This window comes from Rhinoraja longicauda, chromosome 8 (assembly GCF_053455715.1).
Source record: "Rhinoraja longicauda isolate Sanriku21f chromosome 8, sRhiLon1.1, whole genome shotgun sequence".
Classification (NCBI taxonomy): Eukaryota; Metazoa; Chordata; class Chondrichthyes; order Rajiformes; family Arhynchobatidae; genus Rhinoraja; species Rhinoraja longicauda.
The window spans coordinates 33323113-33346753 of NC_135960.1; the positions used below are offsets into that span (position 1 = coordinate 33323113).

Genomic DNA, 23641 nt, shown 5'->3' on the forward strand with positions numbered 1-23641 from the left:
GACCTAAATGGTGGCATCTGTCACTCAAAAAGTCACAGACTTAATGAATACACACAACTGTATGTTCAGTTGTTTTTTAATGGGTTTGCTGAATACCAGCTGTTACTTTGGAACCAGCCACTGAAACCATGAAGATTCAGCCCAATTCTTTACCTTTATTCATTTTCCTGTTCACTTCTGAAGAAGGGTCTCGACCCGAAATGTCACCCACCTTCTCTCCTGAGATGCTGCCTGACCCACTGAGTTCTCCAGCATTTGAGGATACCTTACTATTCCCTTCTACACCTCCTCTTCCTGTGCATATGGCCGACCACCCACCACTATTTTATACAACACTCAATATTGCTCAGCTAACTCTAGGCTCCACATAGTGGCAGACACAATGCAACAAATCCAATGCAAAAGAGTTGCACTGAAAAGCCATGGCTGATGGATTTATTTAGATAGTGTAAGAAAATAACTGCAGATGCTAGTACAAATCGAAGGTATTTATTTCACAAAAAGTAACTCAGCAGGTCAGGCAGCATCTCAGGAGAGAAGGAATGGGTGACATTTCGGGTCGAGACCCTTCTTCAGAAGTGAACAGGAAAATGAATAAAGTCTGAAGAAGGGTCTCGACCCGAAACGTCACCCATTTCTTCTCTCCTGAGATGCTGCCTGACCTGCTGAGTTACTCCAACATTTTGTGAAATAAATACCTTCGAATTATTTAGATACTGCACTTTAAGTCTGAGGCAAAAAGTGACCACCGGGTGGCACCAGCAATGACTGCCTCGCCAACAATCTGTCCTTTCCTTCTTTGTGTTTTAATAGTATGCATTAAATGCATGTTTTTAGTGTTCTTTAGCTTGTTTTATGTGGGGAGTGGAGGGGGTTCTTTCCTACACAAAGAAACTGTAGAAGTTGGTTTAAAGATAGACACAAAAAGCTGGAGTAACGCAGCGGGGTCAGACAGCATCTCTGGAGAAAATAGGTGACGTTTCAGGTCGGGACGCTTCTTCAGTCTGTCTGATTCGCCAAGTTACTTCAGCTTTTTGTGTCTACCGATGGCTTTCCATTGCTGATTGTACGCCAAGTAGTTCCTGAAAGGCATCATTGGAGCTCTGTATTATTCACACACACTTATCAAAATTCTGCTCAAGCCATTAATGGAAATCTACAAAATAGGTCAAGTCAATTAGAGCAACACAAAGATAGGGCAAAACATTTTATAAACTTTTAATCTTACATGATTAAGGCCTCCCATTCAAAAAAGTTCTCCTCACTGATTGGACCTGTGAACAGCATAAAGAGCAAAAATTAAAGGGCTGCTCCAATTGAAGTACACAAGATGATCAGACGATTTAAATGTCTTAATGTAGCTGATTCTACATGGTAGCCACCATTGTTCAATGCTTATATATATAAGAAAATAACTGCAGATGCTGGTACAAATCGATTTATTCACAAAATGCTGGAGTAACTCAGCAGGTCAGGCAGCATCTCGGGAGAGAAGGAATGGGTGACGTTTCGGGTCGAGACCCTTCTTCAGACTGATGTCAGGGGGGCGGGACAAAGGAAGGATATAGGTGGAGACAGGAAGATAGAGGGAGATCTGGGAAGGAGGAGGGGAAGGGAGGGACAGAGGAGCTATCTGAAGTTGGAGAAGTCGACGTTCATACCACCGGGCTGCAAACTGCCCAGGCGAAATATGAGGTGCTACTCCTCCAATTTCCGGCGGGCCTCACTATGGCACTGGAGGAGGCCCATGACAGAAAGGTCAGACTGGGAATGGGAGGGGGAGTTAAAGTGCTCGGCCACTGGGAGATCAGTTTTGTTAATGCGGACCGAGCGCAGGTGTTCAGCGAAGCGATCGCCGAGCCTGCGCTTGGTTTCGCCGATGTAAATAAGTTGGCATCTAGAGCAGCGGATGCAGTAGATGAGGTTGGAGGAGGTGCAGGTGAACCTTTGTCTCACCTGGAAAGACTGTTTGGGTCCTTGGATGGAGTTGAGGGGGGAGGTAAAGGGACAGGTGTTGCATCTCGTGCGGTTGCAGGGGAAAGTGCCCGGGGTTGGGGTGGTTTGGGTAGGAAGGGACGAGTGGACCAGGGAGTTACGGAGGGAACGGTCTCTGCGGAACGCAGAGAGGGGAGGGGATGGGAAGATATGGCCAGTGGTGGGGTCCCGTTGTAGGTGACGGAAATGTTGGTGGATGATATGTTGGATCCGCTGGCTGGTGGGGTGGAAGGTGAGAACGAGGGGGATTCTGTCCTTGTTGCGAGTGGGGGGAGGGGGAGCAAGAGCGGAGCTGCGGGATGTAGAAGAGATCCTAGTGAGAGCCTCATCTATAATGGAGGAGGGGAAGCCCCGTTTTCTGAAGAACGAGGACATCTCGGAAGCCCTAGTGTGAAACACCTCATCCCGGGCGCAGATGCGGCGTAGACGGAGGAATTGGGAGTAGGGGATAGACTTTTTGCAGGGGACCGGGTGGGAAGAAGTGTAGTCCAGATAGCTGTGTGAGTCGGTGGGTTTGTAGTAAATGTCCGTCACTAGTCTGTCTCCTGTGATGGAGATGGTGAGGTCCAGAAACGGGAGGGAGATGTCAGAGATAGTCCAGGTATATTTAAGGGCAGGATGGGAATTGGAGGTGAAGTGTATGAAGTCAGTGAGTTCTGCATGGGTGCAAGAGGTAGCACCAATGCAGTCGTCGATGTAGCGGAGGTAGAGTTCGGGGATGGGGCCAGTGTATGTCTGGAACAGGGATTGTTCGACGTACCCGACAAAGAGGCAGGCGTAGCTAGGGCCCATGCGTGTGCCCATAGCTACGCCTCTGGTTTGGAGGAAGTGGGAGGAGTCAAAGGAGAAGTTGTTGAGGGTAAGAACCAGCTCTGCTAGGCGGAGGAGAGTGTTGGTCGATGGGGATTGGCTGGTTCTACGGTCGAGGAAGAAACGGAGGGCTTCGAGACCATCCTTGTGGGGGATGGAAGTGTAGAGTGACTGGACATCCATGGTGAAGATGAGGGAGTGGGGGCCTGGGAACCGGAAGTTATCCAGGAGATGGAGAGCGTGTGAGGTGTCTTGGACGTAGGTGGGGAGGGATTTAACCAGGGGGGATAGGATGGAGTCGAGGTAGGTAGAGATAAGTTCGGTGGGGCATGAGCAGGCAGAGACAATGGGTCTGCCGGGACAGTTATGTTTGTGGATTTTGGGTAGGAGGTAGAATCGGGCCGTGCGGAGCTGGGGAACTATGAGATTGGAGGCACTGGGGGGTAGATCGCCGGAGATGATGAGGTCAGTGATGGTGCTGCTGATAAAGGTCTGGTGTTTATCGGTGGGGTCATGGTCCAGGGATAGGTAGGAAGAGGTGTCTGATAGTTGTCGTCTGGCCTCGGTCCGGTAGAGATCAGCACGCCAGACTACCACAGCCCCTCCCTTGTCAGCGGGTTTAATGATTAAGTCCGGGTTGTTGCGGAGTGAGTGGAGGGCTGCACGTTCAGGAGGGGAGAGGTTGGAGTTAGTCAGGGGAGTGGAGAATTTGAGGCGGCTGATGTCACGCCGGCAGTTTGAGATAAAAAGTTCTAGTGAGGGTGGTTGGCCACACGGGGGGGTCCAAGAGGAGGGGGTCCACTGGAGACGGGAGAAGGGGTCATCAGTGTGGGGTCGGGACTCCTTACCATGGTAAAAGGCTCGGAGGCGGCGGAAGAAGAGCTCCACGTCATGGCGGACGCGGAACTCGTTGATGTGGGGGCGGAGGGGAACAAAGGTAAGGCCTCTGCTGAGGACCGACCGTTCGGTGTCTGAAAGGGGGAGGTCAGGGGGGATGGTGAACACCCGGCAATGGTGGGGGTTGGGGTCGGATGGAGGCAGGGGGGGCAGGTGGAGGGGGAGGGGATGTATGGTGGGGGGGGTGGTGGGTTAGCAGGGCAGAGGGGGGAATGAGGACCGATGTGGGGAGTACTGGGGGTCGCCTGGCTGGAGGGGGAAGGGGGAGACCCAGTGGAACCCCTGCTGCAGTTACCTGTAGTAGGGGGTGGGCAGTAGGACCCAGCAGTGTTGAGGGGCTCTGCCTGGTGGGGGCTGTGGGCCCAGCGCGGTGTCTGTGAGCCGGGTGGAGCTGCAGCCTGTTGTTGGTCCCGGGGGCCGGATACAGCGACGGCTGTGACCTGCTGCTGGGCAGTGGAGCGGTGTGGGTCGACAAAGTCGCTGGGGGAGGCCCGCGGGGAACTGGAGCCCGGGTAAGTGGTGGTCGGCTCGGTCAGCGGATGGCCGGGGAGGGTGTGGGCGGCGGTGAAGGGGTCGGGAAGGTCGGTGGCAGCGGTGAAGGGGTCGGGAAAGACGTGGGCGGCAGCTGCGGTGCAGAGGCCTCGGTCGTCGGCGGCAGCGGCCCCGGGGAGGCGGTGGAGGTCGGCGGCGGCAGCCTCAGGTAAGCCTCGGCAATCGGCGGCCCCGGGGAGGCGGTGGAGGTCGGCGGTGGTCGCAGCGGACCCGGGAAGGCGGTGGAGGTCCCATCCCCTCCCCTCTCTGCGTTCCGCAGAGACCGTTCCCTCCGTAACTCCCTGGTCCCTTCCTACCCAAACCACCCCAACCCCGGGCACTTTCCCCTGCAACCGCACGAGATGCAACACCTGTCCCTTTACCTCCCCCCTCAACTCCATCCAAGGACCCAAACAGTCTTTCCAGGTGAGACAAAGGTTCACCTGCACCTCCTCCAACCTCATCTATTGCATCTGCTGCTCTAGATGCCAACTTATTTACATCGGCGAAACCAAGCGCAGGCTCGGCGATCGCTTCGCTGAACACCTGCGCTCGGTCCGCATTAACAAAACTGATCTCCCGGTGGCCGAGCACTTTAACTCCCTCTCCCATTCCCAGTCTGACCTTTCTGTCATGGGCCTCCTCCAGTGCTACAGTGAGGCCCGCCGGAAATTGGAGGAGCAGCACCTCATATTTCGCCTGGGCAGCTTGCAGCCCGGTGGTATGAACGTCGACTTCTCCAACTTCAGATAGCTCCTCTGTCCCTCCCTTCCCAGATCTCCCTCTATCTTCCTGTCTCCACCTATATCCTTCCTTTGTCCCGCCCCCCTGACATCAGTCTGAAGAAGGGTCTCGACCCGAAACGTCACCCATTCCTTCTCTCCCGAGATGCTGCCTGACCTGCTGAATTACTCCAGCATTTTGTGAATTGTTCAATGCTTGACTGGAACAGCTGCATAAACAACAGTTAAAAGAACAAAGGGCTGGATATCCTGCAGTAAAAGGCTTGACATTGCAGTCTGACTGACAGTGGCTGCCGTATGTGACAGCTACAAAATTAACTGCAGTTACCACCTCCTTGGTGGTAAAAGTAATAGGTCCCAAAGCAATTATCTCTACCACCAATGTGAGCAAGAGAAGTAGGACTTTGGGAACTCTGTAGGTTGCTCTCAGAGGAACATAATTGCTGGGTCTAGGTCTGGGGTCTACCTACCCTGCAGCATATGGAAATATCTTCTTTAGACTGCAGCAGAACAAACATGTGGTTCACCATCAAATTGCACGCAGAAAGTGGGAATGGGCAATAAATGCTGCTATTACCAGCAACACCCAGATCCTAAAAATAAATAAGTTTAAAAAAGACATTGTTCCACATTCTAACCATTTCCTAAGCAGTTTTCCCAATATCCCAAATTGAATTTAGTGTCCCACTTATTTAGTGCCTTGGGCTTGAATTCACCTACCACAGGTGAAACCATTTTCTATTTGTCAACCTTTCCAAACCCTTTAATAATTTAATGAACAACAAATAACATACTAGAAGAATTTAGTGGCTCCATCAGCATCTGTGGAGGCAAAAGATGCAAATCAACATTCCTAGTCAAGACTCTGCATCAGGACAAAGTAGGAAGAGGAAATATTATCAGTACGAATTGAGGTGCTATAAAGGTTGGTAGGTGATAGGTGGAACTGGATGGGGAAGGATATGATGGGTAGATAAAACTCATCATCCACTCCCACACCCAAATTTAAATTGTGATCGACATCTGCTACAAACCGACTGACTCCCACAGCTATCTTGACTACACTTCTTCCCACCCTGTCTCCTGCAAAACGTCTATCCCCTACTCCCAATTCCTCCATCTACGCCGCATCTGCGCCCAGGATGAGGTGTTTCACACAAGGGCATCAGAGATGTCCTAATTCTTTAGGAAACAGGGCTTCCCCTCTTCCATCATAGATGAGGCTCTCTCAAGGGCCTCTATATCCCTCAGCTCCGCTCTTGCTCCCCCTCCCTCCATTCGTAACAAGGATAGAGTCCCGCTTGTCCTCATCTTCCACCCCATCATCCAGCGTACACAACATATTATCCTCCAACATTTCCATCACCTCCAACGGGATCCCACTACTGGCCACATCTTCCCATCTCAACCCCTTTCTGCTTTCTGCAGAGACCGTTCCCTCCGTAACTCCCTAGTCCACTCGTCCCTTCCCACCCAAACCACCCCCTCCCCAGGGACTATCCCCTACAACTGCAGGAGATGCAACACCTGTCCCTTTACCTCCCCCCTCAACTCCATCCAAGGACCCAAACAGTCTTTCCAGATGAGGCAGAGGTTCACCTGCACCTCCTCCAACCTCATCTATTGTATCCGCTGTTCCAGATGTCAACTTCTCTACATCGGCGAGACCAAATGCAGGCTCGGCGATCGTTTCGCTCAACATCTTCGCTCAGTCTGCCTTAACCAACCTGATCTTCCAGTGGCTCAGCACTTCAACTCCCCCTCCCACTCTGACCTTTCTGTCATGGGCCTCCTCCATTGTCATAGTGAGGCCCACCGCAAATTGGAGGAACAGCACCTCATATTTCGCTTGGGCAGCTTACACCCCAGCGGTATGAACATTGACTTCTCTAACTTTAGATAGCTCTTCCATCCCTCTCTTCCCCTCCCCCTTCCCAGATCTCCCACTGTCTTCCTGTCTCCAACTACATCCTTTCTTTGTCCTGCCCCCTCCCCTGACATCAGTTTGAAGGGTCTCGACCAGAGACGTCACCCATTCCTTCTCTCCTGAGATGCTGCCTGACCCGCTGAGTTACTCCAGCTCTTTGTGATACCTTCGATTTGTACCAGCACCTGCAGTTATTTTCCTACACAATTTTAAATGATTTTTATAAAGACCTCTCTTTGCTAAAGAAGGGAGACTTGGTCAGTTTGTTATTTCATTCAATTCTAATTTTATTTCCACCTTCTCCAGTAGTGCCTTCCCTTTTGCAATAAGACGAATCAAATGATTCAGTGTTCAAAGGATGGTTTTTCCAAAGTTTCATAACACCTGGGCAAACATTAAATATTAGATTGTTCAAGTACAAACATCAACATATAAAATAATACTATATTTAACAACGTGATACAAAATACTAATTTCAATTGACGGAGAAGATCCATAATTAAGCGAGGATTTTACAATATTATGCTACTATTCAATGCACAGAGTTCAACGTGAAAACAGTATGTATGTATAATCTCTGCTATGCCCAGCATACATTTCTCTTGACAGTTAATTGATTTTAAAATACCATTTGCAGACCAATGAAATGTGGAGTGAGTTATGGAAGTTGTACCATGTGGCATTGCTTACCTGCAACAATGCCTTCTGGAGGATTTAGTGTTAATTCTGCAAAGAAACATAGATGGATTACAAACAGATTCAAGTCTTCAAAACCTACACAATTCCAAAATTTGTGCTTCAAAAGATTACACAGGGATACAAGTGGTCGGGGGAAGGAGACAGCGACTGAACTTATATATGCAACAACGTATTTATTTCATTCACAACATTGAGTGGCCTGATTGCACTATTTACTTGCATAATAACCACTATGATTCAATTTCCCATTAAAGTTTTTAATTTGTCACATTGGATGGAGGAGGAATGTCTATAGGGAAACTTTTCACTACACCTCAAGGATACCTTCAGGTGTCACACCTTTTTAGATGCCGTGAGGTCGTGCGAGTTGTAATGGGTTGATTTTGACTTTAACATATTTCATTAGCATTTTCCCAAATCACAAGAAGCAGCAACCCTTAACTTCAAGTTCCCCTGACGGGATCTTTACATTCTTCAGAACATCATCATCTCAAAACATTAACACTGACTCGCCCCACAGATGTTGCCTGGCCTGTTGAATGGTTCCAGAACTTTGTTTTAATGTCAGATTTCAAGCATCTACATTTTTGTTTTGCTTTTCTAATAGAGGCTAGAATGTTAGACTTATTCTTGCTGGAGGTGGTCAATACCTGCCACTTTTGTAGCACAAATATTGCTCTCCACCTATCAGCAACACCCAAAAGTCATAGATGACCATCTGTCACAGCATTGTAAAGGAATTGAACATTGTGGAATTATTACTAAATCTTCCCAGTTCTGGCCATTTGGCACAAAATCATTGATCAAGCGCTGGATTCTGGTGAACTCCTGGTTGATCAGAATCAGAATAGCCTTTATTGTCATCCAAAAAATGTATTTTGGACGAAATTCCGTTACCCACAGTCCAACAATAAGAGCAATAACACACACAATCACAAACCAGCACAAAAAAAAAAAAAAGAAACATCCATCACAGTGAGTCTCCTCCAGTCAGTCACCTCCTCACTGTGATGGAAGGCCAGAATGTCTTTTCTCTTCCCCTGCAGTCAGGCTGTTGAAGTTGCCACGTTCCAGGTCGTGCCGGACAGTGAAAAGTCCGCAGCGGGCCGACCCAAGCTCCGTGATTCGGGGCGGGCGAAGACGCTGCCGCTGCATGTCGGGGCGGTCGTGGCTCCCGACATTGAAGCCCCCGCCGGGCAGAGAAAAATCCCGGGGCCTATTTCAGGCCGCACCGGACGGTGAAAGGTCCGCAGTGGGCCGACACAAGCCCTGCAATTCGGGGCGGGCGAAGACGCTGCCGGAGCTCCCGATGTTGGCCCTCACCCAGGGGCCTGCGAGCTTCCGATATCTACGCGGCCCACGGCCGAAGAACCCTTTGGAGCCTCCGAAGGCGAGTCGCAGCCACACTCGCAGCGCCACCACAGCCTCCGAAGACAGCCAGCTCCGCAGATGGTGGGTACAGTCCGTGGGCTCCGAACCAGAGCCCAAGTGGTCCCAGGTGGAGGCCGCCAGCTCCAGGTGTTTGGCTGATGGTAGGCCGCAGCGGGAACGGAGACACCACCCAGAAAAAAAAGGTCGGGTCTCCGTTCGGAAGAGACAATTTTACAGTTCCCCTCCCCCCCCACAAATAGTACACAACCACAAAAAACACATCATCACATCTAAACACTACAATTAAGACAAAAAACAACAAAAAACACAAAAGAGAAGCGGACTGCAGGTGAGCAGCAGCTGCTAGGGATAATCAGCCAATAATCACAACCATCTTCTTTTGAGCAAGATTTGCCTCCACCATTTGGAGTGGTTTCCTCTGGCACCCAAATAACTCTATTTTCAGCAGAGCTTCTTGATGCACCAGACCCAAACAAATGTTACCTTTTATGTTATGTGCCCAGGATGAGGTGTTTCATACTCGGGCATCAGATTTCCTAATTCTTTAGGAAACGGGGCTTCCCCTCTTCCATTATAGATGAAGCTCTCACTAGGGCCTCCTCTATATCCTGCAGCTCCTCTCTTGCTCCCCCTCTCCCCATTCGTAACAAGGATAGAGTCCCCCTTGTCCTCACCTTCCACCCCATCAGCCAGCGTATCCAACAAATCATCCTCCAACATTTCCCTCACCTCCAACGGGATCCCGCTACTGGCCACATCTTCCCATCTCCTCCCCTTTCTGCTTTTCATTCCCTCCGTATCTCCCTGGTCCAATCGTCCCTTCCCACCCAAACCACCCCCTCCCCAGGTACTTTCCCCTGCAACCGCAGGAGATGCAACATCTGTCCTTTTACCTCCCCCCTCGACTACATCCAAGGACCCAAACAGTCTTTCCAGGTGAGGCAGAGGTTCACCTGCACCTCCTCCAATCTCATCTATTGTATCCGCTGTTCCAGATGTCAACTTCTCTACATCAGCGAGACCAATCGCAGGTTCGGCAATCGTTTCGCTCAACACCTTCACTCAGTCCGCCTTAACCAACCTGATCTCCCGTTGGCTCAGCACTTCAACTCCCCCTCCCACTCTGACCTTTCTGTCATGGGCTGCCTCCATTGTCATAGTGAGGCCCACCGCAAATTGGAGGAACAGCATCTCATATTCCGCTTGGGCAGCTTACACCCCAGCGGTATGAACATTGATTTATCTAACTTCAGATAGTTTCTCTGTCCCTCTCTTTCCCCTCCCCTTCCCAGTTCTCCCTCCGTCTTCCTGTCTCCAACTACATCCTATCTTTGTCCCACCCCATCCCCTGACATCAGTCTGAAGAAGGGTCTCGACCCGAAATGTCACCCATTCCTTCTCTCCTGAGATGCTGCCTGACCCGCTGAGTTACTCCAGCATTTTGTGATACCTTCGATTCGTACCAGCATATGCAGTTATTTTCCTACACAACTTTATGTTATGTGCTGTAATTTTTATCATTTCCAGAATTCAGCTTTTTAATCTACGAATAGACAAATATTAAAGCTGGGCGATTCTGGCAAAGGACAAACTGGGCATCAGGTGATGATCCACTAACTTTGAGACAGACAAACACAAACTAAACCAGAAAATAGGAGAGCCACTATGGGTCACTTGTGTGTATGGCACAAATTGTGAGGTCCCATACTGTCCAGCAAAGCTCTACCAGTAATTTCCTGGTTACACTCTGCCTGAAGTTGGTGGAGCATGACCCATTGAATTCCTTGGAGAATCTGCCTACTAATGCCTGTTAAACTTTGTACATGATAACAGTTAACTGTGAAGTTCTGTCTCTAGCCTTTCAGCAAGTTCAGCCTTCCAAATACAAAATCAGGCAATTGCCCAATTATTTCACACATCAGCAACAAACCATTCAAAATTTACTGGATTCCCCCTCCACCACGTACAATTCTTGACTTGAATTATATTTATTACATAATGAACGTTTTTTTGCAACTCCTAAATCTAGTCTGAGGTTTCTTTTTCTTTGGTATCACAAAATGCTGGAGTAACTCAGCGGGTCAGGCAGTATCTCTGGAGAGAAGGAATGGGTGACGTTTCAGGTCGAGACCTTTCTTCAGACTGATGTCGGGGAGGGGGGGGGGGGGGCGGCGGGACAAAAAAAGGCACTTTCTTTGGATCATCAATAGCGACTTTACGAAGTTCAAGGGCAACACACTGGTCAACCTGAGAAGCACCTTCAGCAACAGACTCGTTCCACCAAGATGCAGGACAGAATGCCACAGGAGATCCTTCTTCCCTGTGGCTCTCACACTGCACAACTCCTCCCCCTTCTGTCATGGGTTAGACCGAGACTAACTCCCTGACCCCCCCCCCCCCCCCCCCCCCAATCTTTGCACATCCCCAATCCTTTCCACTCGTCAATTTAATTTAATGTTTCCTGTATTTTGTGTTTTTATGACTGTTGGCATATCAATTTCCCTCCTGGGATATATAAAGTTCTATTGTGTCGTATCGTAAACCAAATGGCATTGGTATTATATAAACCGTAACTCCAGACCAAAGTAATTATTTAAATTACTGTCTTTTTCCACATGGGGAATTTTTTTTTAATTGTCCAGACATGGGACAAAATTGTAAAGCTAATTGACTTCAATCAACTTTAATCCAATTTGTAGCAGACATGTCCCAAGGCACAGGTCATTTCATTAATCTAATTAATTTGTAGTAAAATAAAAGCCCACATGGATAGAAAGAGAATCTTTGCAACACTAGAGGATGACTATTAGAGACAATAATGAGGACTTCACTGAATTGTTACGATCTTTTTTGCTTGAAAGTGATATTGGATCCAAACAGTGAACACCTTCAATTTCCAATCTGCAGCTCAATATTAAATACCCAAAGGAGAAAGTGAAACAGACATCAGTATTGAGGGACAAGGATGTGAATCTAACTGTCCTAAGAGTTTTGCACTCCATCTGCACACCACCCCGTCCCCTCAAATGTAATTCAAGCATGTGGGACTTCAGTTTTATGCAGAGGCGAGGGAATCTGGAAGTATTCTCCTTAGAACATCGACCACCCAAGATACATTAAACAAACATGCTTAAGAAACTGCCGAGTAAATAAGGACAAAATGGTTTCCATTGACAGGTGAACTAGTAGCATTAAGTTAATGGGCAAGGAATATAAAAGGGGAGATGACAAGTCATCCTCTGCAGCCAATTGTTAGGAATCCAAAGCTAACTCAAAAGGGAATCAGATTCAGATGAAAACAAAAAAAATGTGCAGGACCGTGCGGAAATGTGGGGAAACTGAGAATAATAATTCCTCTATCTCATCATCAACACATAAGATGGGCTGAACATTTATCTCTATGCAACGACTGATTCCACATCTCAATAATCCTAGGAACAGCTGATGGACAAGACGGTAGAGACGGGTGAAAAAATCAGAGGAAAACATGGAAAAATGTAGAAGTGAGATAAAAGATACCAGGTTATGCATGGATTGAAGCATTAGCAAGGCAGTATTTTTTTGATTAAAGGACAAACTCAGTAGTGCAGGAAAGGCCTGCTATTTTAACAGTGGAGGGGAAATGATCTGACTGCAGAGGGAACAAGCAGCTTAATTCTGCTTATTGCCTATCATCCAGCCAACCTGACACAAAGCAATAAAAACAGAAACAGTTTCCAAGTCTAAGTAGATACGTTTACAAATAATTAGTGTCCAAACCACAATCACGAAAATTATTTCCTTTTAAAAATGGAGCAAATGAAAAGGATCAAATAAGCTATTTAAACGTCTCAGCAGGCAAGAGTAGAGGAATCCTTTGGGATAAATTGAGCAGAAATAATAATTTGGAAATGGCAGGCATGATAAATTAATTCTTCACATCAGTCTTCAATAACAAAGAAGATGGTCAAACTCCAGAACCATTCAAATTGCTTCAAGAGTCCACCGTGTATGCCGAGGTCAGCAAAGCATATACAGAAGAAAATTCAACGTATTAAGTGCCAATAGAGCACTTTGGCATTACTAGACATACTAAAATGCTCAAAGAAATGAATAATGCAGTGGACAGCATGCCCATAAACTCCCTCAACATTAAAACAGCTACTGTGGCTTGGAGAAAATATAATTTTCATGCAACTGAGGCATGTAAGATGTCAGTAAGTATATTTCACTATTTTAAGTTCAAATAGAGTTCAAAGAGCCAGTTTAAACAATTATCACCCCAATATTTTTAAGCAACTACATAAATGACAATAGACAATAGGTGCAGGAGGAGGCCATTCGGCCCTTCGAGCCAGCACCGCCATTCAATGTGATCATGGCTGATCATTCTCAATCAGTACTCCGTTCCTGCCTTCTCCCCATACCCCCTGACTCCGCTATCCTTAAGAGCTCTATCTAGCTCTCTCTTGAATGCATTCAGAAAATTGGCCTCCACTGCCTTCTGAGGCAGAGAATTCCACAGATTCACAACTCTCTGACTGAAAAAGTTTTTCCTCATCTCAGTTCTAAATGGCCTAACCCTTATTCTTAAACTGTGGCCCCTTGTTCTGGACTCCCCCAACATTGGGAACATGTTTCCTGCCTCTAACGTGTCCAACCCCTTAATAATCTTATACGTTTCGATAAGATCTCCTCTCATTCTTCTAAATTCCAGTGTATACAAGCCTAGTCGCTCCAGTCTTTCAACAAATGATAGTCCCGCCATTCCGGGAATTAACCTAGTAAACCTACGCTGCACGCCCTCAATAGCAAGAATATCCTTCCTCAAATTTGGAGACCAAAACTGCACACAGTACTCCAGGTGCGGTCTCACTAGGGCCCTGTACAACTGCAGAAGGACCTCTTTGCTCCTATACTCAACTCCTCTTGTTATGAAGGCCAACATTCCATTGGCTTTCTTCACTGCCTGCTGTACCTGCATGCTTCCTTTCAGTGACTGATGCACTAGGACACCCAGATCTCGTTGTACATCCCCTGTTCCTAACTTGACACCATTCAGATAATACTCCGCTTTCCTATTCTTACCACCAAAGTGAATAACCTCACACTTATCCACATTAAACTGCATCCGCCATGCATCCGCCCACTCACACAACCTGTCCAAGTCACCCTGCAACCTCATAGCATCTTCCTCACAGTTGACACTACCACCCAGCTTTGTATCATCTGCAAATTTGCTAATGGTACTTTTAATCCATTCATCCAAGTCATTAATGTATATGGACAAAGGCTATGTAAGATGTCAGTTTGGACTTTTTCAAATTTGCACTATGTTCAGCATTTAACAGCTGACAATATGATGCAGCCTCATTGATTTAATTACACGTTAAACAACTAGCTCAAAACATTTGACATAATAAAGTTGTGAATTAGCAATAATTTGTTTATAGTCCTCTGCAATTCACAAGTTAATTCGTTAACCATGGCATCCGTTTGCACTCTTGCTTTTGGTCTGGTGCTCCAGTTCAATGATCTTAAAGCAAAGATACACAAAAACCTGGAGTAACTCAGCGGGTCAGACAGCATCTCTGGAGAAAATAGGTGACGCTTCGGGACCCGACCGGAAATGTCACCTATTCTTTTATTCCAAAGAGATGCTGTCTGACCCGCAGATTTACTCCAGCTTTTTGTGCTTATCTTCAGTTTAAACCAGCATCTGCAGTTTCTTCCTACACATCAGCTTAAAGCATTTGGGCTACACAAATATGACACTGATGTTAAACCAAGACCACACCAGCCCTCTCTAATGGGGATTAGATCCCTTCGATGGTGGGGAGGTCAGAATGCATGATGGACAGGACAGTGTTCACAATTTTTTGCAGTCTTCTTCACTCCTTGCAACTTGAGACAGGGCACCTTTCTCCTGACTGTACTTACAGAGCATTTATATTACGACCTAACGCACACACGATCTGGATTTACAATACCATTGCTGATCTGAATGGAAAAGCTGCATCTGCTTTCAGGACATGAGCAATGGTTCTAGGTTGGGAGGGTTCATGAAGAGAAAGGAACGGAACATTGATTATGGTTAATATTAATAGTTGCAGGGCAGATTTTAGTCATAAGGAATAACAAGAGATAATAAAGCCCTCGTAGAGGGGGGACAGGAAAGGGGAGAGGGTGCCACTCACCTCGGCCCCGTGGCACCAATGCTGCAGCCCAGGCAAGCCATGGATCTAAAGCCTGTATTGGTCTACGATACTCACCCCCCCCCCCAAATCAATCCCCCTTATCCACCCACTCCATTCCCCCCTAACCCACCCCCACTTCCCCCTCCCCCACCCCTACTCCGCTACCCTCCCCACCCCCACTCCGCTACCCTCCCCACCCCCACTCTACTCCCCTCCCACCCCAACCGTCCCCCAACCCCCCTCCCCCACTCTTCCTCACCCCCCACTCTTCCTCACCCCCCCACCACCCTCCCCCTCATTCCCCCTCTCCCTCCATCCCCACTCCCCTTCCCCCAATCCCCCTCACCCAGCCCTCCTCCCCTCTCTTTCACCCCCACCCAGCCCTCCTCCCCCCTCTCCTCCACCTTCCCCCCCACCATCCCCACTCTCCCCTACTCCACTCCCTCAACCCAGGCATCAGTCAGACCTCCCACATCCTCCTCCCCTGTAAGAGATTAATATATATTGAAAGATATAGAATATAACATTTTATCGCCCGCGGGGCCTTCCAGCTCGGCCGCTGGCCTTAACATCGCCGGCGCGGCTCGGTCGCGGGACCTAACAGTGCCTGGCGCGGCTCGGCCGCGGGGCCTTCCATCGCCCGGTATGGCCGCGGGACGGTTCAGTGCTCGGTGCGGCTCGGCCGCGGGGCCTTCCATCGCCCGGTGCGGCTCGGCCGCTGGACTTAACATCGCCGGCGCGGCTCGGCTGCGGGACGTTTCAGTGCCCGGTGCGGCTCGGCCGCTGGACTTAACATCGCCGGCGCGGCTCGGCTGCGGGACGTTTCAGTGCCCGGTGCGGCTCGGCCGCTGGACTTAACATCGCCGGCGCGGCTCGGCTGCGGGACGTTTCAGTGCCCGGTGCGGCTCGGCCGCTGGACTTAACATCGCCGGCGCGGCTCGGCCGCAGGACATTTCAGTGCCCGGTGCGCTCGGCCGCTGGACTTAACATCGCCGGCGCGGCTCGGCTGCGGGACGTTTCAGTGCCCGGTGCAGCTCGGCCGCTGGACTTAACATCGCCGGTGCGGCTTGGCCGCGGGACGTTTCAGTGCCCGGTGCGGCTCGGCCGCTGGACTTAACATCGCCGGCGCGGCTCGGCCGCGGGACATTTCAGTGCCCGGTGCGGCTCGGCCGCTGGACTTAACATCGCCGGCGCGGCTCGGCTGCGGGACGTTTCAGTGCCCGGTGCGGCTTGGCCGCTGGACTTAACATCGCCGGCGCGGCTCGGCTGCGGGACGTTTCAGTGCCCGGTGCGGCTCGGCCGCTGGATTTAACATCGCCGGCGCGGCTCGGCTGCGGGACGTTTCAGTGCCCGGTGCGGCTCGGCCGCTGGACTTAACATCGCCGGCGCGGCTCGGCTGCGGGACGTTTCAGTGCCCGGTGCGGCTCGGCCGCTGGACTTAACATCGGCGGCGCGGCTCGGCCGCGGGACGTTTCATTGCCCGGTGCGGCTCGGCCGCTGGACTTAACATCGCCGGCACGGCTCGGCCACGGGACATTTCAGTGCCCGGTGCGGCTCGGCCGCTGGACTTAACATCGCCGGCGCCGCTCGGCTGCGGGACGTTTCAGTGCCCGGTGCGGCTCGGCCGCTGGACTTAACATCGCCGGCGCGGCTCGGCCACGGGACGTTTCAGTGCCCGGTGCGGCTCGGCCGCTGGACTTAACATCGCCGGCGCGGCTCGGCTGCGGGACGTTTCAGTGCCCGGTGCGGCTCGGCCGCTGGACTTAACATCGCCGGCGCGGCTCGGCTGCGGGACGTTTCAGTGCCCGGTGCGGCTCGGCCGCGGGGCCTTCCATCCCCTTGCGGGGGCTGTGCGTGTCGGTTGCCTCGGTAGGGGTCGAACTGCCTGTCCGTGGGCGCGGGGGGGAAGAGAGTGGAAGTTTTGTTGCCTTCCATCACAGTGCGGGGGTGTTTGGAGTCACTGTGATGGATGTTGGTGTTGGGGTCGTGTGTCCTGTGTTCTTTTCTTTTTTGCTGTGTCTTGTGACTGCTGAAATTTGGTTCGGTATTTATACCGAATGACAATAAAGTTCTGTTATACTGTTATGTTATATACCAAGTAGACCCGTTGGGCCCATTCCTCGTGGGGGGGGGGGGGGGGGGGGGGGAGGGGAGAGAGTATGCGTGAGTGAGCCCTGGACCCAAAGCCTCTCCTGTATTGGTGTAGCACCCTCAACCCCCTCACTCAATCCCCCTCCTCCCCCCACTGACCCACTCCATTCCGCCCTACCCCCACCCCCACTTGCCCCTCCCCTTCTCCCACTCCCCCCCAGCCCTCTCCACCCCCATTCCCCCCCTCCCCACCCCTATTCCCCCTCCCCTCACCTACTCTCCCTGCCCGCACCCCACTCTCCTCCCCACCCCAATCTTCCGTCCTCCCCATCCCCACTCTCCCCCACCCCACTCTTCCCTCCTCCCCACTGCACCCTGCCCTCCTCCACAGCCCTGCCCTCCTCCACAGCCCCACTCTCCCCCCCAGCCCCTCCCCCCCGGCGACGGCCCAGCCAACATGGGACTATTCGAGGCCGGCGGCGGCCCGGGAACTACTCGAGGCAGACATCGCGTTGGCTGGGACCCGGCAGAGGTGGGACTACTCGATCTGGGACTACTCGAGGCGGACAGCGCAGCGGTGGGAGGCGCGCACAAGCTGGCGGAGCGTGAAGAGGAGGGGGAGAGCGGCTGCCATTTTTCTGGAGTCGCGACGGGGCCGTCGGTGGCAGCGGCCCTCGTCGACGACACCATCGGTGGAAGCGGCCGCTGAAGAAGGAGGAGAAGAAGCTGCCCGCTGGTGCTGGCGCGGTAATGGTGCGGGGCGCTGGGCCTGGGCGGGAGCGGGGACTCGAGGACGCCGTGGGTTGAAGGGACGGAAGGGAAAGATCAGTGGACCATCAATCCGACCATCTCCCTGCTGCTCGGAGTGTCCGCCGGGTGTGAGAGAGTGGGGAGAGAGGAGGCACTGGGATGGGGCTGACGGCCTCGCTAACGGCATCCATCTTGTTTGGGCGGGTGAGGAGAGAGGTCGTGCGTGCCCCATTGTGACATCATACGCAGAGCACTTTGAAAAATTTGGTTAGAAATGAAATTTTGAAACTTTAAAATCTCTCTAACTTAAAAAATATAAGACCAATTTAAATAAAACTTGTTATAAACAGTCGCCAGGACAGTGGTGATTAAGGTGGTCCTAAAATTGTGGCGCTATGGTTTACCGTTTTGGCTGTACACATGTCCACAACCAGATCTCAAATTTTAGGTGACATTTCAGATCAGGACCCTTCTTCAGACATTTTAGTAGAGGGAAGACAGCTGGAAGAGCGGTGGGGCGTGACAAAGCTAGGCGAGTGATAGGTGGATAAAGGTGTGGAAGACTGATTGGCAGATGGATGGACAAAGGCCTGAGATGAAAAGGGAACAGAGGAGAGAAAAGGCATGGAATGTGAGGCCAGAGGAAGGGATATTGGTGGAAGGGCACAGTGGGAGAAATGGTTAAGCATCCAGCTGGGGGACGGGGGGGAGAGAGGAAAAAAGGGACTCGCACTTCACACCATCATACCCTCCAAACTCAAAGACCTGGGCCTCTGGGGGAGAGGCGAAAGAGGGGGAATACAAGAGACTGCAGAGAGAGGACTCAGCCCAGTCCACCATGGTCGCAACTCTTCCCTTCATCAAAAGCATCTCATTTAGCTGCTGCCTCAAAGCCATCCAGACCCTCTTGTCACTGTTAGGTATAGAAGCCTGTAGTTTCAGACCACCATGTTCAGGAAGAGCTACTTTCTTACAACTATCAGGTTCTTGAACCAACTTACATAATACTAATTCTAACTCAATGATGGAACATTAACATGCACCTTTTGCACTACTATAGGCTTGTATGTTTTCTAATTGTTTTTGCACTAATGTCATTTATTTGTAGAGTCTTTTTTAGTGTTTCGTGTGTAGTTTATGGTTAATTTGTTTATGCGTTTGTCTGTGTCTATGCGCTTGATGCAAGCAAGATATTTCATTCTACCTGTACCTCAATGTCCTCATGTATATGATAAACTTAAAGTTGAACTTGACATGTTACGTTGCAGTGAAAGATGAGGGAAAGAAAGAACAAAGGGAATTCGGTAGATACCAAGAAAAAGAATTACACCAAAGGCTTAATTAGAACAGTGAAGGGGTGAAGAAAGATCCAAGTAGAAATGGAATACAGAATTAAGTGACAGTCACCAATACAGATCAAATGGAGGAGAGGAGCATCGTGTGCACCAAAGCATTGCTACTTTATCTGCAAGGAATGTTTGCATCTTTCGTGAAAAGGAAAAGATGAAAGGGCAGGAGATTTTGTTCCATTATCGTATCGCCCTGCTCCTCGTTCATCTCCTATTTACCCCACCTCCATGCAATTAACAAACGCACTACCGTCTCTCAGCAGATACTAGATTGTATCATTTGATATTTCATGGTCTCCAACCAATGAACCTGTTCTTGCTAGCACCTGCCGCTTAAAACACACCCTCTGATTTTCATGGATCTGACAGCAGATCGTTGATCCAAAACATTTACTGTTTATTTTCACTCCACTGCTACAGCCCGACCTATGTATTTTGAGACAATGGAGGGCCGGCGTGGGGAGCATCGTTAGGGAGGGGGGAGAAGAATGGACAGCCCAGCGTGGTGGATTGCCGTGGGGGAGGGGGGGTTGTGTCCTGAGACAGTAGAGGCTTTTAAAAAAGTAGTGTGCTTTTTAGGTCAAAACTTCCATGTGGTTGGTGCAGGGCAAATTGTTGGTTATATTTATGCCCAGGAACTTGAAGTTCTCAAATACTTCCACATTTGCACTATTGGGGCACATATCCCACATCGCTTCCTGAAATCAATAACTAGTTCCTACAAGACGTAAATTGACATTGATTTCTCTCAATGTTTAAGCAATGGTGATATTGGTGTTAAATCCTATACTTTAAATGACCTCAATGCTGGTGAAATATTTCAAACTACACCCTGTCTTTTCCACAGCTAGATCTTAGAACCAATATTATGTTACAAAAAGATATTGAGCAAAACTGAAGCTTTGACAATCAGAGTCTGTATGGCTCTCAGGAGATCCAAGAAACAATCTGTCAGCATTCACAGTGCACCTTAAACTATCTGAACAATCAGTATAATAGCAAAACAGCAGTGTGGGATTTTAAATCAAACCACAATCTAAAATTGTGGTATTGCACATTAAATGCAAGTCAAAATATAGACTGGCCAGATGAATTGCCACTATGGGGAATAAGCAAAATTACCTGTTGTATTGCCAGGTTAGTCAGGGATTTCTGGCACAGCAGTAAAAATAAAATGCTCTAACCACAAAAACTACTGAAACAAAGAAATTGTACTGAATTCCCACAAATGATACTTAAAACATTGACAAAGCTTGAATTGCCTGGATCTAATCTTTATAACATTGCAGTACTGTAAATCATTCCAATTACAACAAGCATTTAGATAAGTGTACAAAGAAGGAAACGTTTCTCAAAAGAGACAGTTACTCCTTACAGCAAAGCCCAAGGGTAGAATATTTTTTGGATGCTCCAAATCCAGGTCTGATTAAACACAACATTGGCTAATAGATAAAACAACACCGGTCTGAACTTGGGAATGCTTAAGAATATTTGTTTTAACATTCAGTCATGACCTCATTTATTTTCCTACTTTCTTCTGATTAACAGTTCGTCCACTCCAGGAAATACAATCTAGATCTGGGCTTTTGCTTAGTAGCAAATAAATGCAGCAGTGTTCAGGGTACTGCCTTTGACTCTGTTTAGCAAGTCTATTTGGAAAATCTAGTTTCATCTGAAGTGCAGTGAAAGTACTAGCTTATTACCAGCATTGGATCAACCATAATTGTATCTCACCAAGAAGGATGTGTGATTTTCAGTACATGGAAAACCAACATATCAGATGGAGAAATAATGAAACTTGACTATGAATGAGCCAAATATCCACCTAGATTCAGCATTCACGATAACAAATTCAATTTTGGTATTAAATTTAAGGTAACAAATTCAAATTCAGTTTATTATGGTGACATATTGTGCGCCAAATAAAAGGAAGCATCAAGGAGAAAATTGGCTAGACTGCAAGTTTTCAATCAATCCAGTGTAGAGAAACCAATGAATATGATTTAGGGTCTCGACCAGAAATGTCACCCATTCCTTCTCTCCAGAGATGCTGCCTATCCCGCTGAGTTACTCCAGCTTTTTGTGTCTATCTTCGGTTTAAACCAGCATCTGCAATTCCTTCTTACACAATATGATTTAGTTACTCATTTTAAAAGTCTTCATAACCTAGGTCAACTTGGTATAGATATGTTAAAAATAACTTCAAAAGCCCAAAGGCAATAAACTTCTTGGACACTCCAAACCTGTCTAATTAAATGTTATCACCTTCCACCCCATCACCTTCCACCCCATCAGCCAGCGTATCCACCTTCCACCCCATCAGCCAGCATATCCAACAAATCATCCTCCAACATTTCCGTCACCTCCAACGGGACCCCACTACTGGCCACATCTTCCCATCCCCTCCCCTTTCTGCGTTCCGCAGAGACTGACCGTTCCCTCCATAACTCCCTGGTCCACTCGTTCCTTCTTACCCAAACCACCCCATCCCCGGGCACTTTCCCCAGCAACCGCAAGAGATGCAACACCTGTCCCTTTACCTCCCCCCTCAACTTCATCCAAGGACCCAAACAGTCTTTCCAGGTGAGACAGAGGTTCACCTGCACCTCCTCCAACCTCATCTATTGTATCCGCTGCTCTAGATGTCAACTTATTTACATCGACGAAACCAAACGCAGGCTCGGCGATCGCTTCGCTCAACACCTTCGCTCAGTCCACCTCAACCAACCTGATCTCCCGGTGGCTGAGCACTTCAACTCCCACTCCCAGTCTGACCTTTCTGTCATGGGCCTCCTCCAGTGCCATAGTGAGGCCCTCCGGAAATTGGAGGAACAGCACCTTATATTTCGCTTGGGCAGCTTGCAGGCCAGCGGTATGAACATTGACTTCTCCAACTTTAGATAGTTCCTCTGTCCCTCTCTTCCCCTCCCCCTTCCCAGTTCTCCCTCTATCTTCCTGTCTCCACCTATATCCTTCCTTTGTCCCGCCCACCTGACATCAGTCTGAAGAAGGGTCTCGACGCCAAACGTCACCCATTCCTTCTCTCCTGAGATGCTGCCTGACCTGCTGAGTTACTCCAGCATTTTGTGAAATAAATACCTTCGATTTGTACCAGCATCTGCAGTTATTTTCTTACACTAATTAAATGTTATGTTATCTGTTGAATAATATCACCCTAAACCTGAGAATATTTTGTGGTGTTAGCTTCAACATCCATTCATAAGATCTCTGTAGTTAATTTCCAGTTAATCAGTTTCCAAAGTAGTAGGTTATGGGATTAAACTTCACTCCAAGATTTCTAGCATGCTCATACACAGGGTTTATAATCTATGCTCATACTGATGAAATGGTGCACCGTTCAGGATGCTATCTTTTGGATGAAGCACCTCATCTTCAACTCCCTTAAAAATAGAAAGAGCTCAGCTCTTATCAGTGCCCAATTCAGTGTGAAGGTAGTATTCAAGGTGGACTCAAAATATCGAGTGTCCGTGTGGTTTGTTCAATAACTGAATGCTGATCGGTCATCTCAAAAGCACTCAGTTGACTGGCACCACCCTAAATATACACACCGACCACCACTGGTGCAGGGCAGCAAGCACACGCAAACGCCATTTCTAGGATTTCTTTCAAAAGAGTTTTCCTTCCATTTTGCTGCCAAAACCGTAGAATTCCTGACACAGCAGCACTGTAGAAACACCAACCATCAAGCCTTCAGGATGGCACCTCATCAGCAAATTCTCAAAGGCAATTACAAATGGACAATATAGGTGGGCTTCCAGCAATACCCTCATCCTACAAATATTCTAATAACTAAAGGGAAAAAAAAATAATGTATGTCACACAGGTACAAAGGAACAGGAACCAAATCAAAATATGGGTACTTCTTTGAATCAGCACTATCATTCAAGAAAAGAAATTGTATACAATCCCAACATTTCTTCAGATCAGGTGATATCAGGCATGGACTAATAACCCAAACTTAAATAGTGAGCTGAAAGGTCAGATTGGGAATGGGAGGGGGAGTTGAAGTGCTGAGCCACCGGGAGATCAGGTTGGTTAAGGTGGGCTGAGCGAAGGTGTTGAGCGAAATGATCGCCGAGCCTGCGCTTGGTCTCGCCGATGTAGAGAAGTTGACATCTGGAACAGTGGATACAATAAATGAGGTTGGAGGAGGTGCAGGTGAACCTCTGCCTCACCTGGAAAGACTGTTTGGGTCCTTGGATGGAGTCAAGGGGGGGAGGTAAAGGGACAGGTGTTGCATCTCCTGCGGTTGCAGGGGAA

The 23641-nt window shown here is 48.9% G+C and overlaps 1 protein-coding gene across 2 annotated transcripts in view; it reads right to left on the reverse strand.

The window, feature by feature from the left end:
• Positions 1-23641, reverse strand: part of ube2g2 (ubiquitin-conjugating enzyme E2G 2 (UBC7 homolog, yeast)) — a 43784-nt gene that overhangs the window by 14893 nt on the left and 5250 nt on the right. Inside the window, exons 2-4 of one of the 2 annotated variants that reach the window (XM_078403578.1) lie at positions 7594-7629; positions 7201-7287; positions 1229-1274 (exon numbers count right to left, since the gene is read on the reverse strand). In XM_078403578.1, the coding sequence (XP_078259704.1) occupies positions 1229-1274; positions 7201-7287; positions 7594-7629 (169 nt within the window). The remainder of the gene's footprint in view (positions 1-1228; positions 1275-7200; positions 7288-7593; positions 7630-23641) is intronic. The other variant, XM_078403579.1, reaches the window with a different exon arrangement.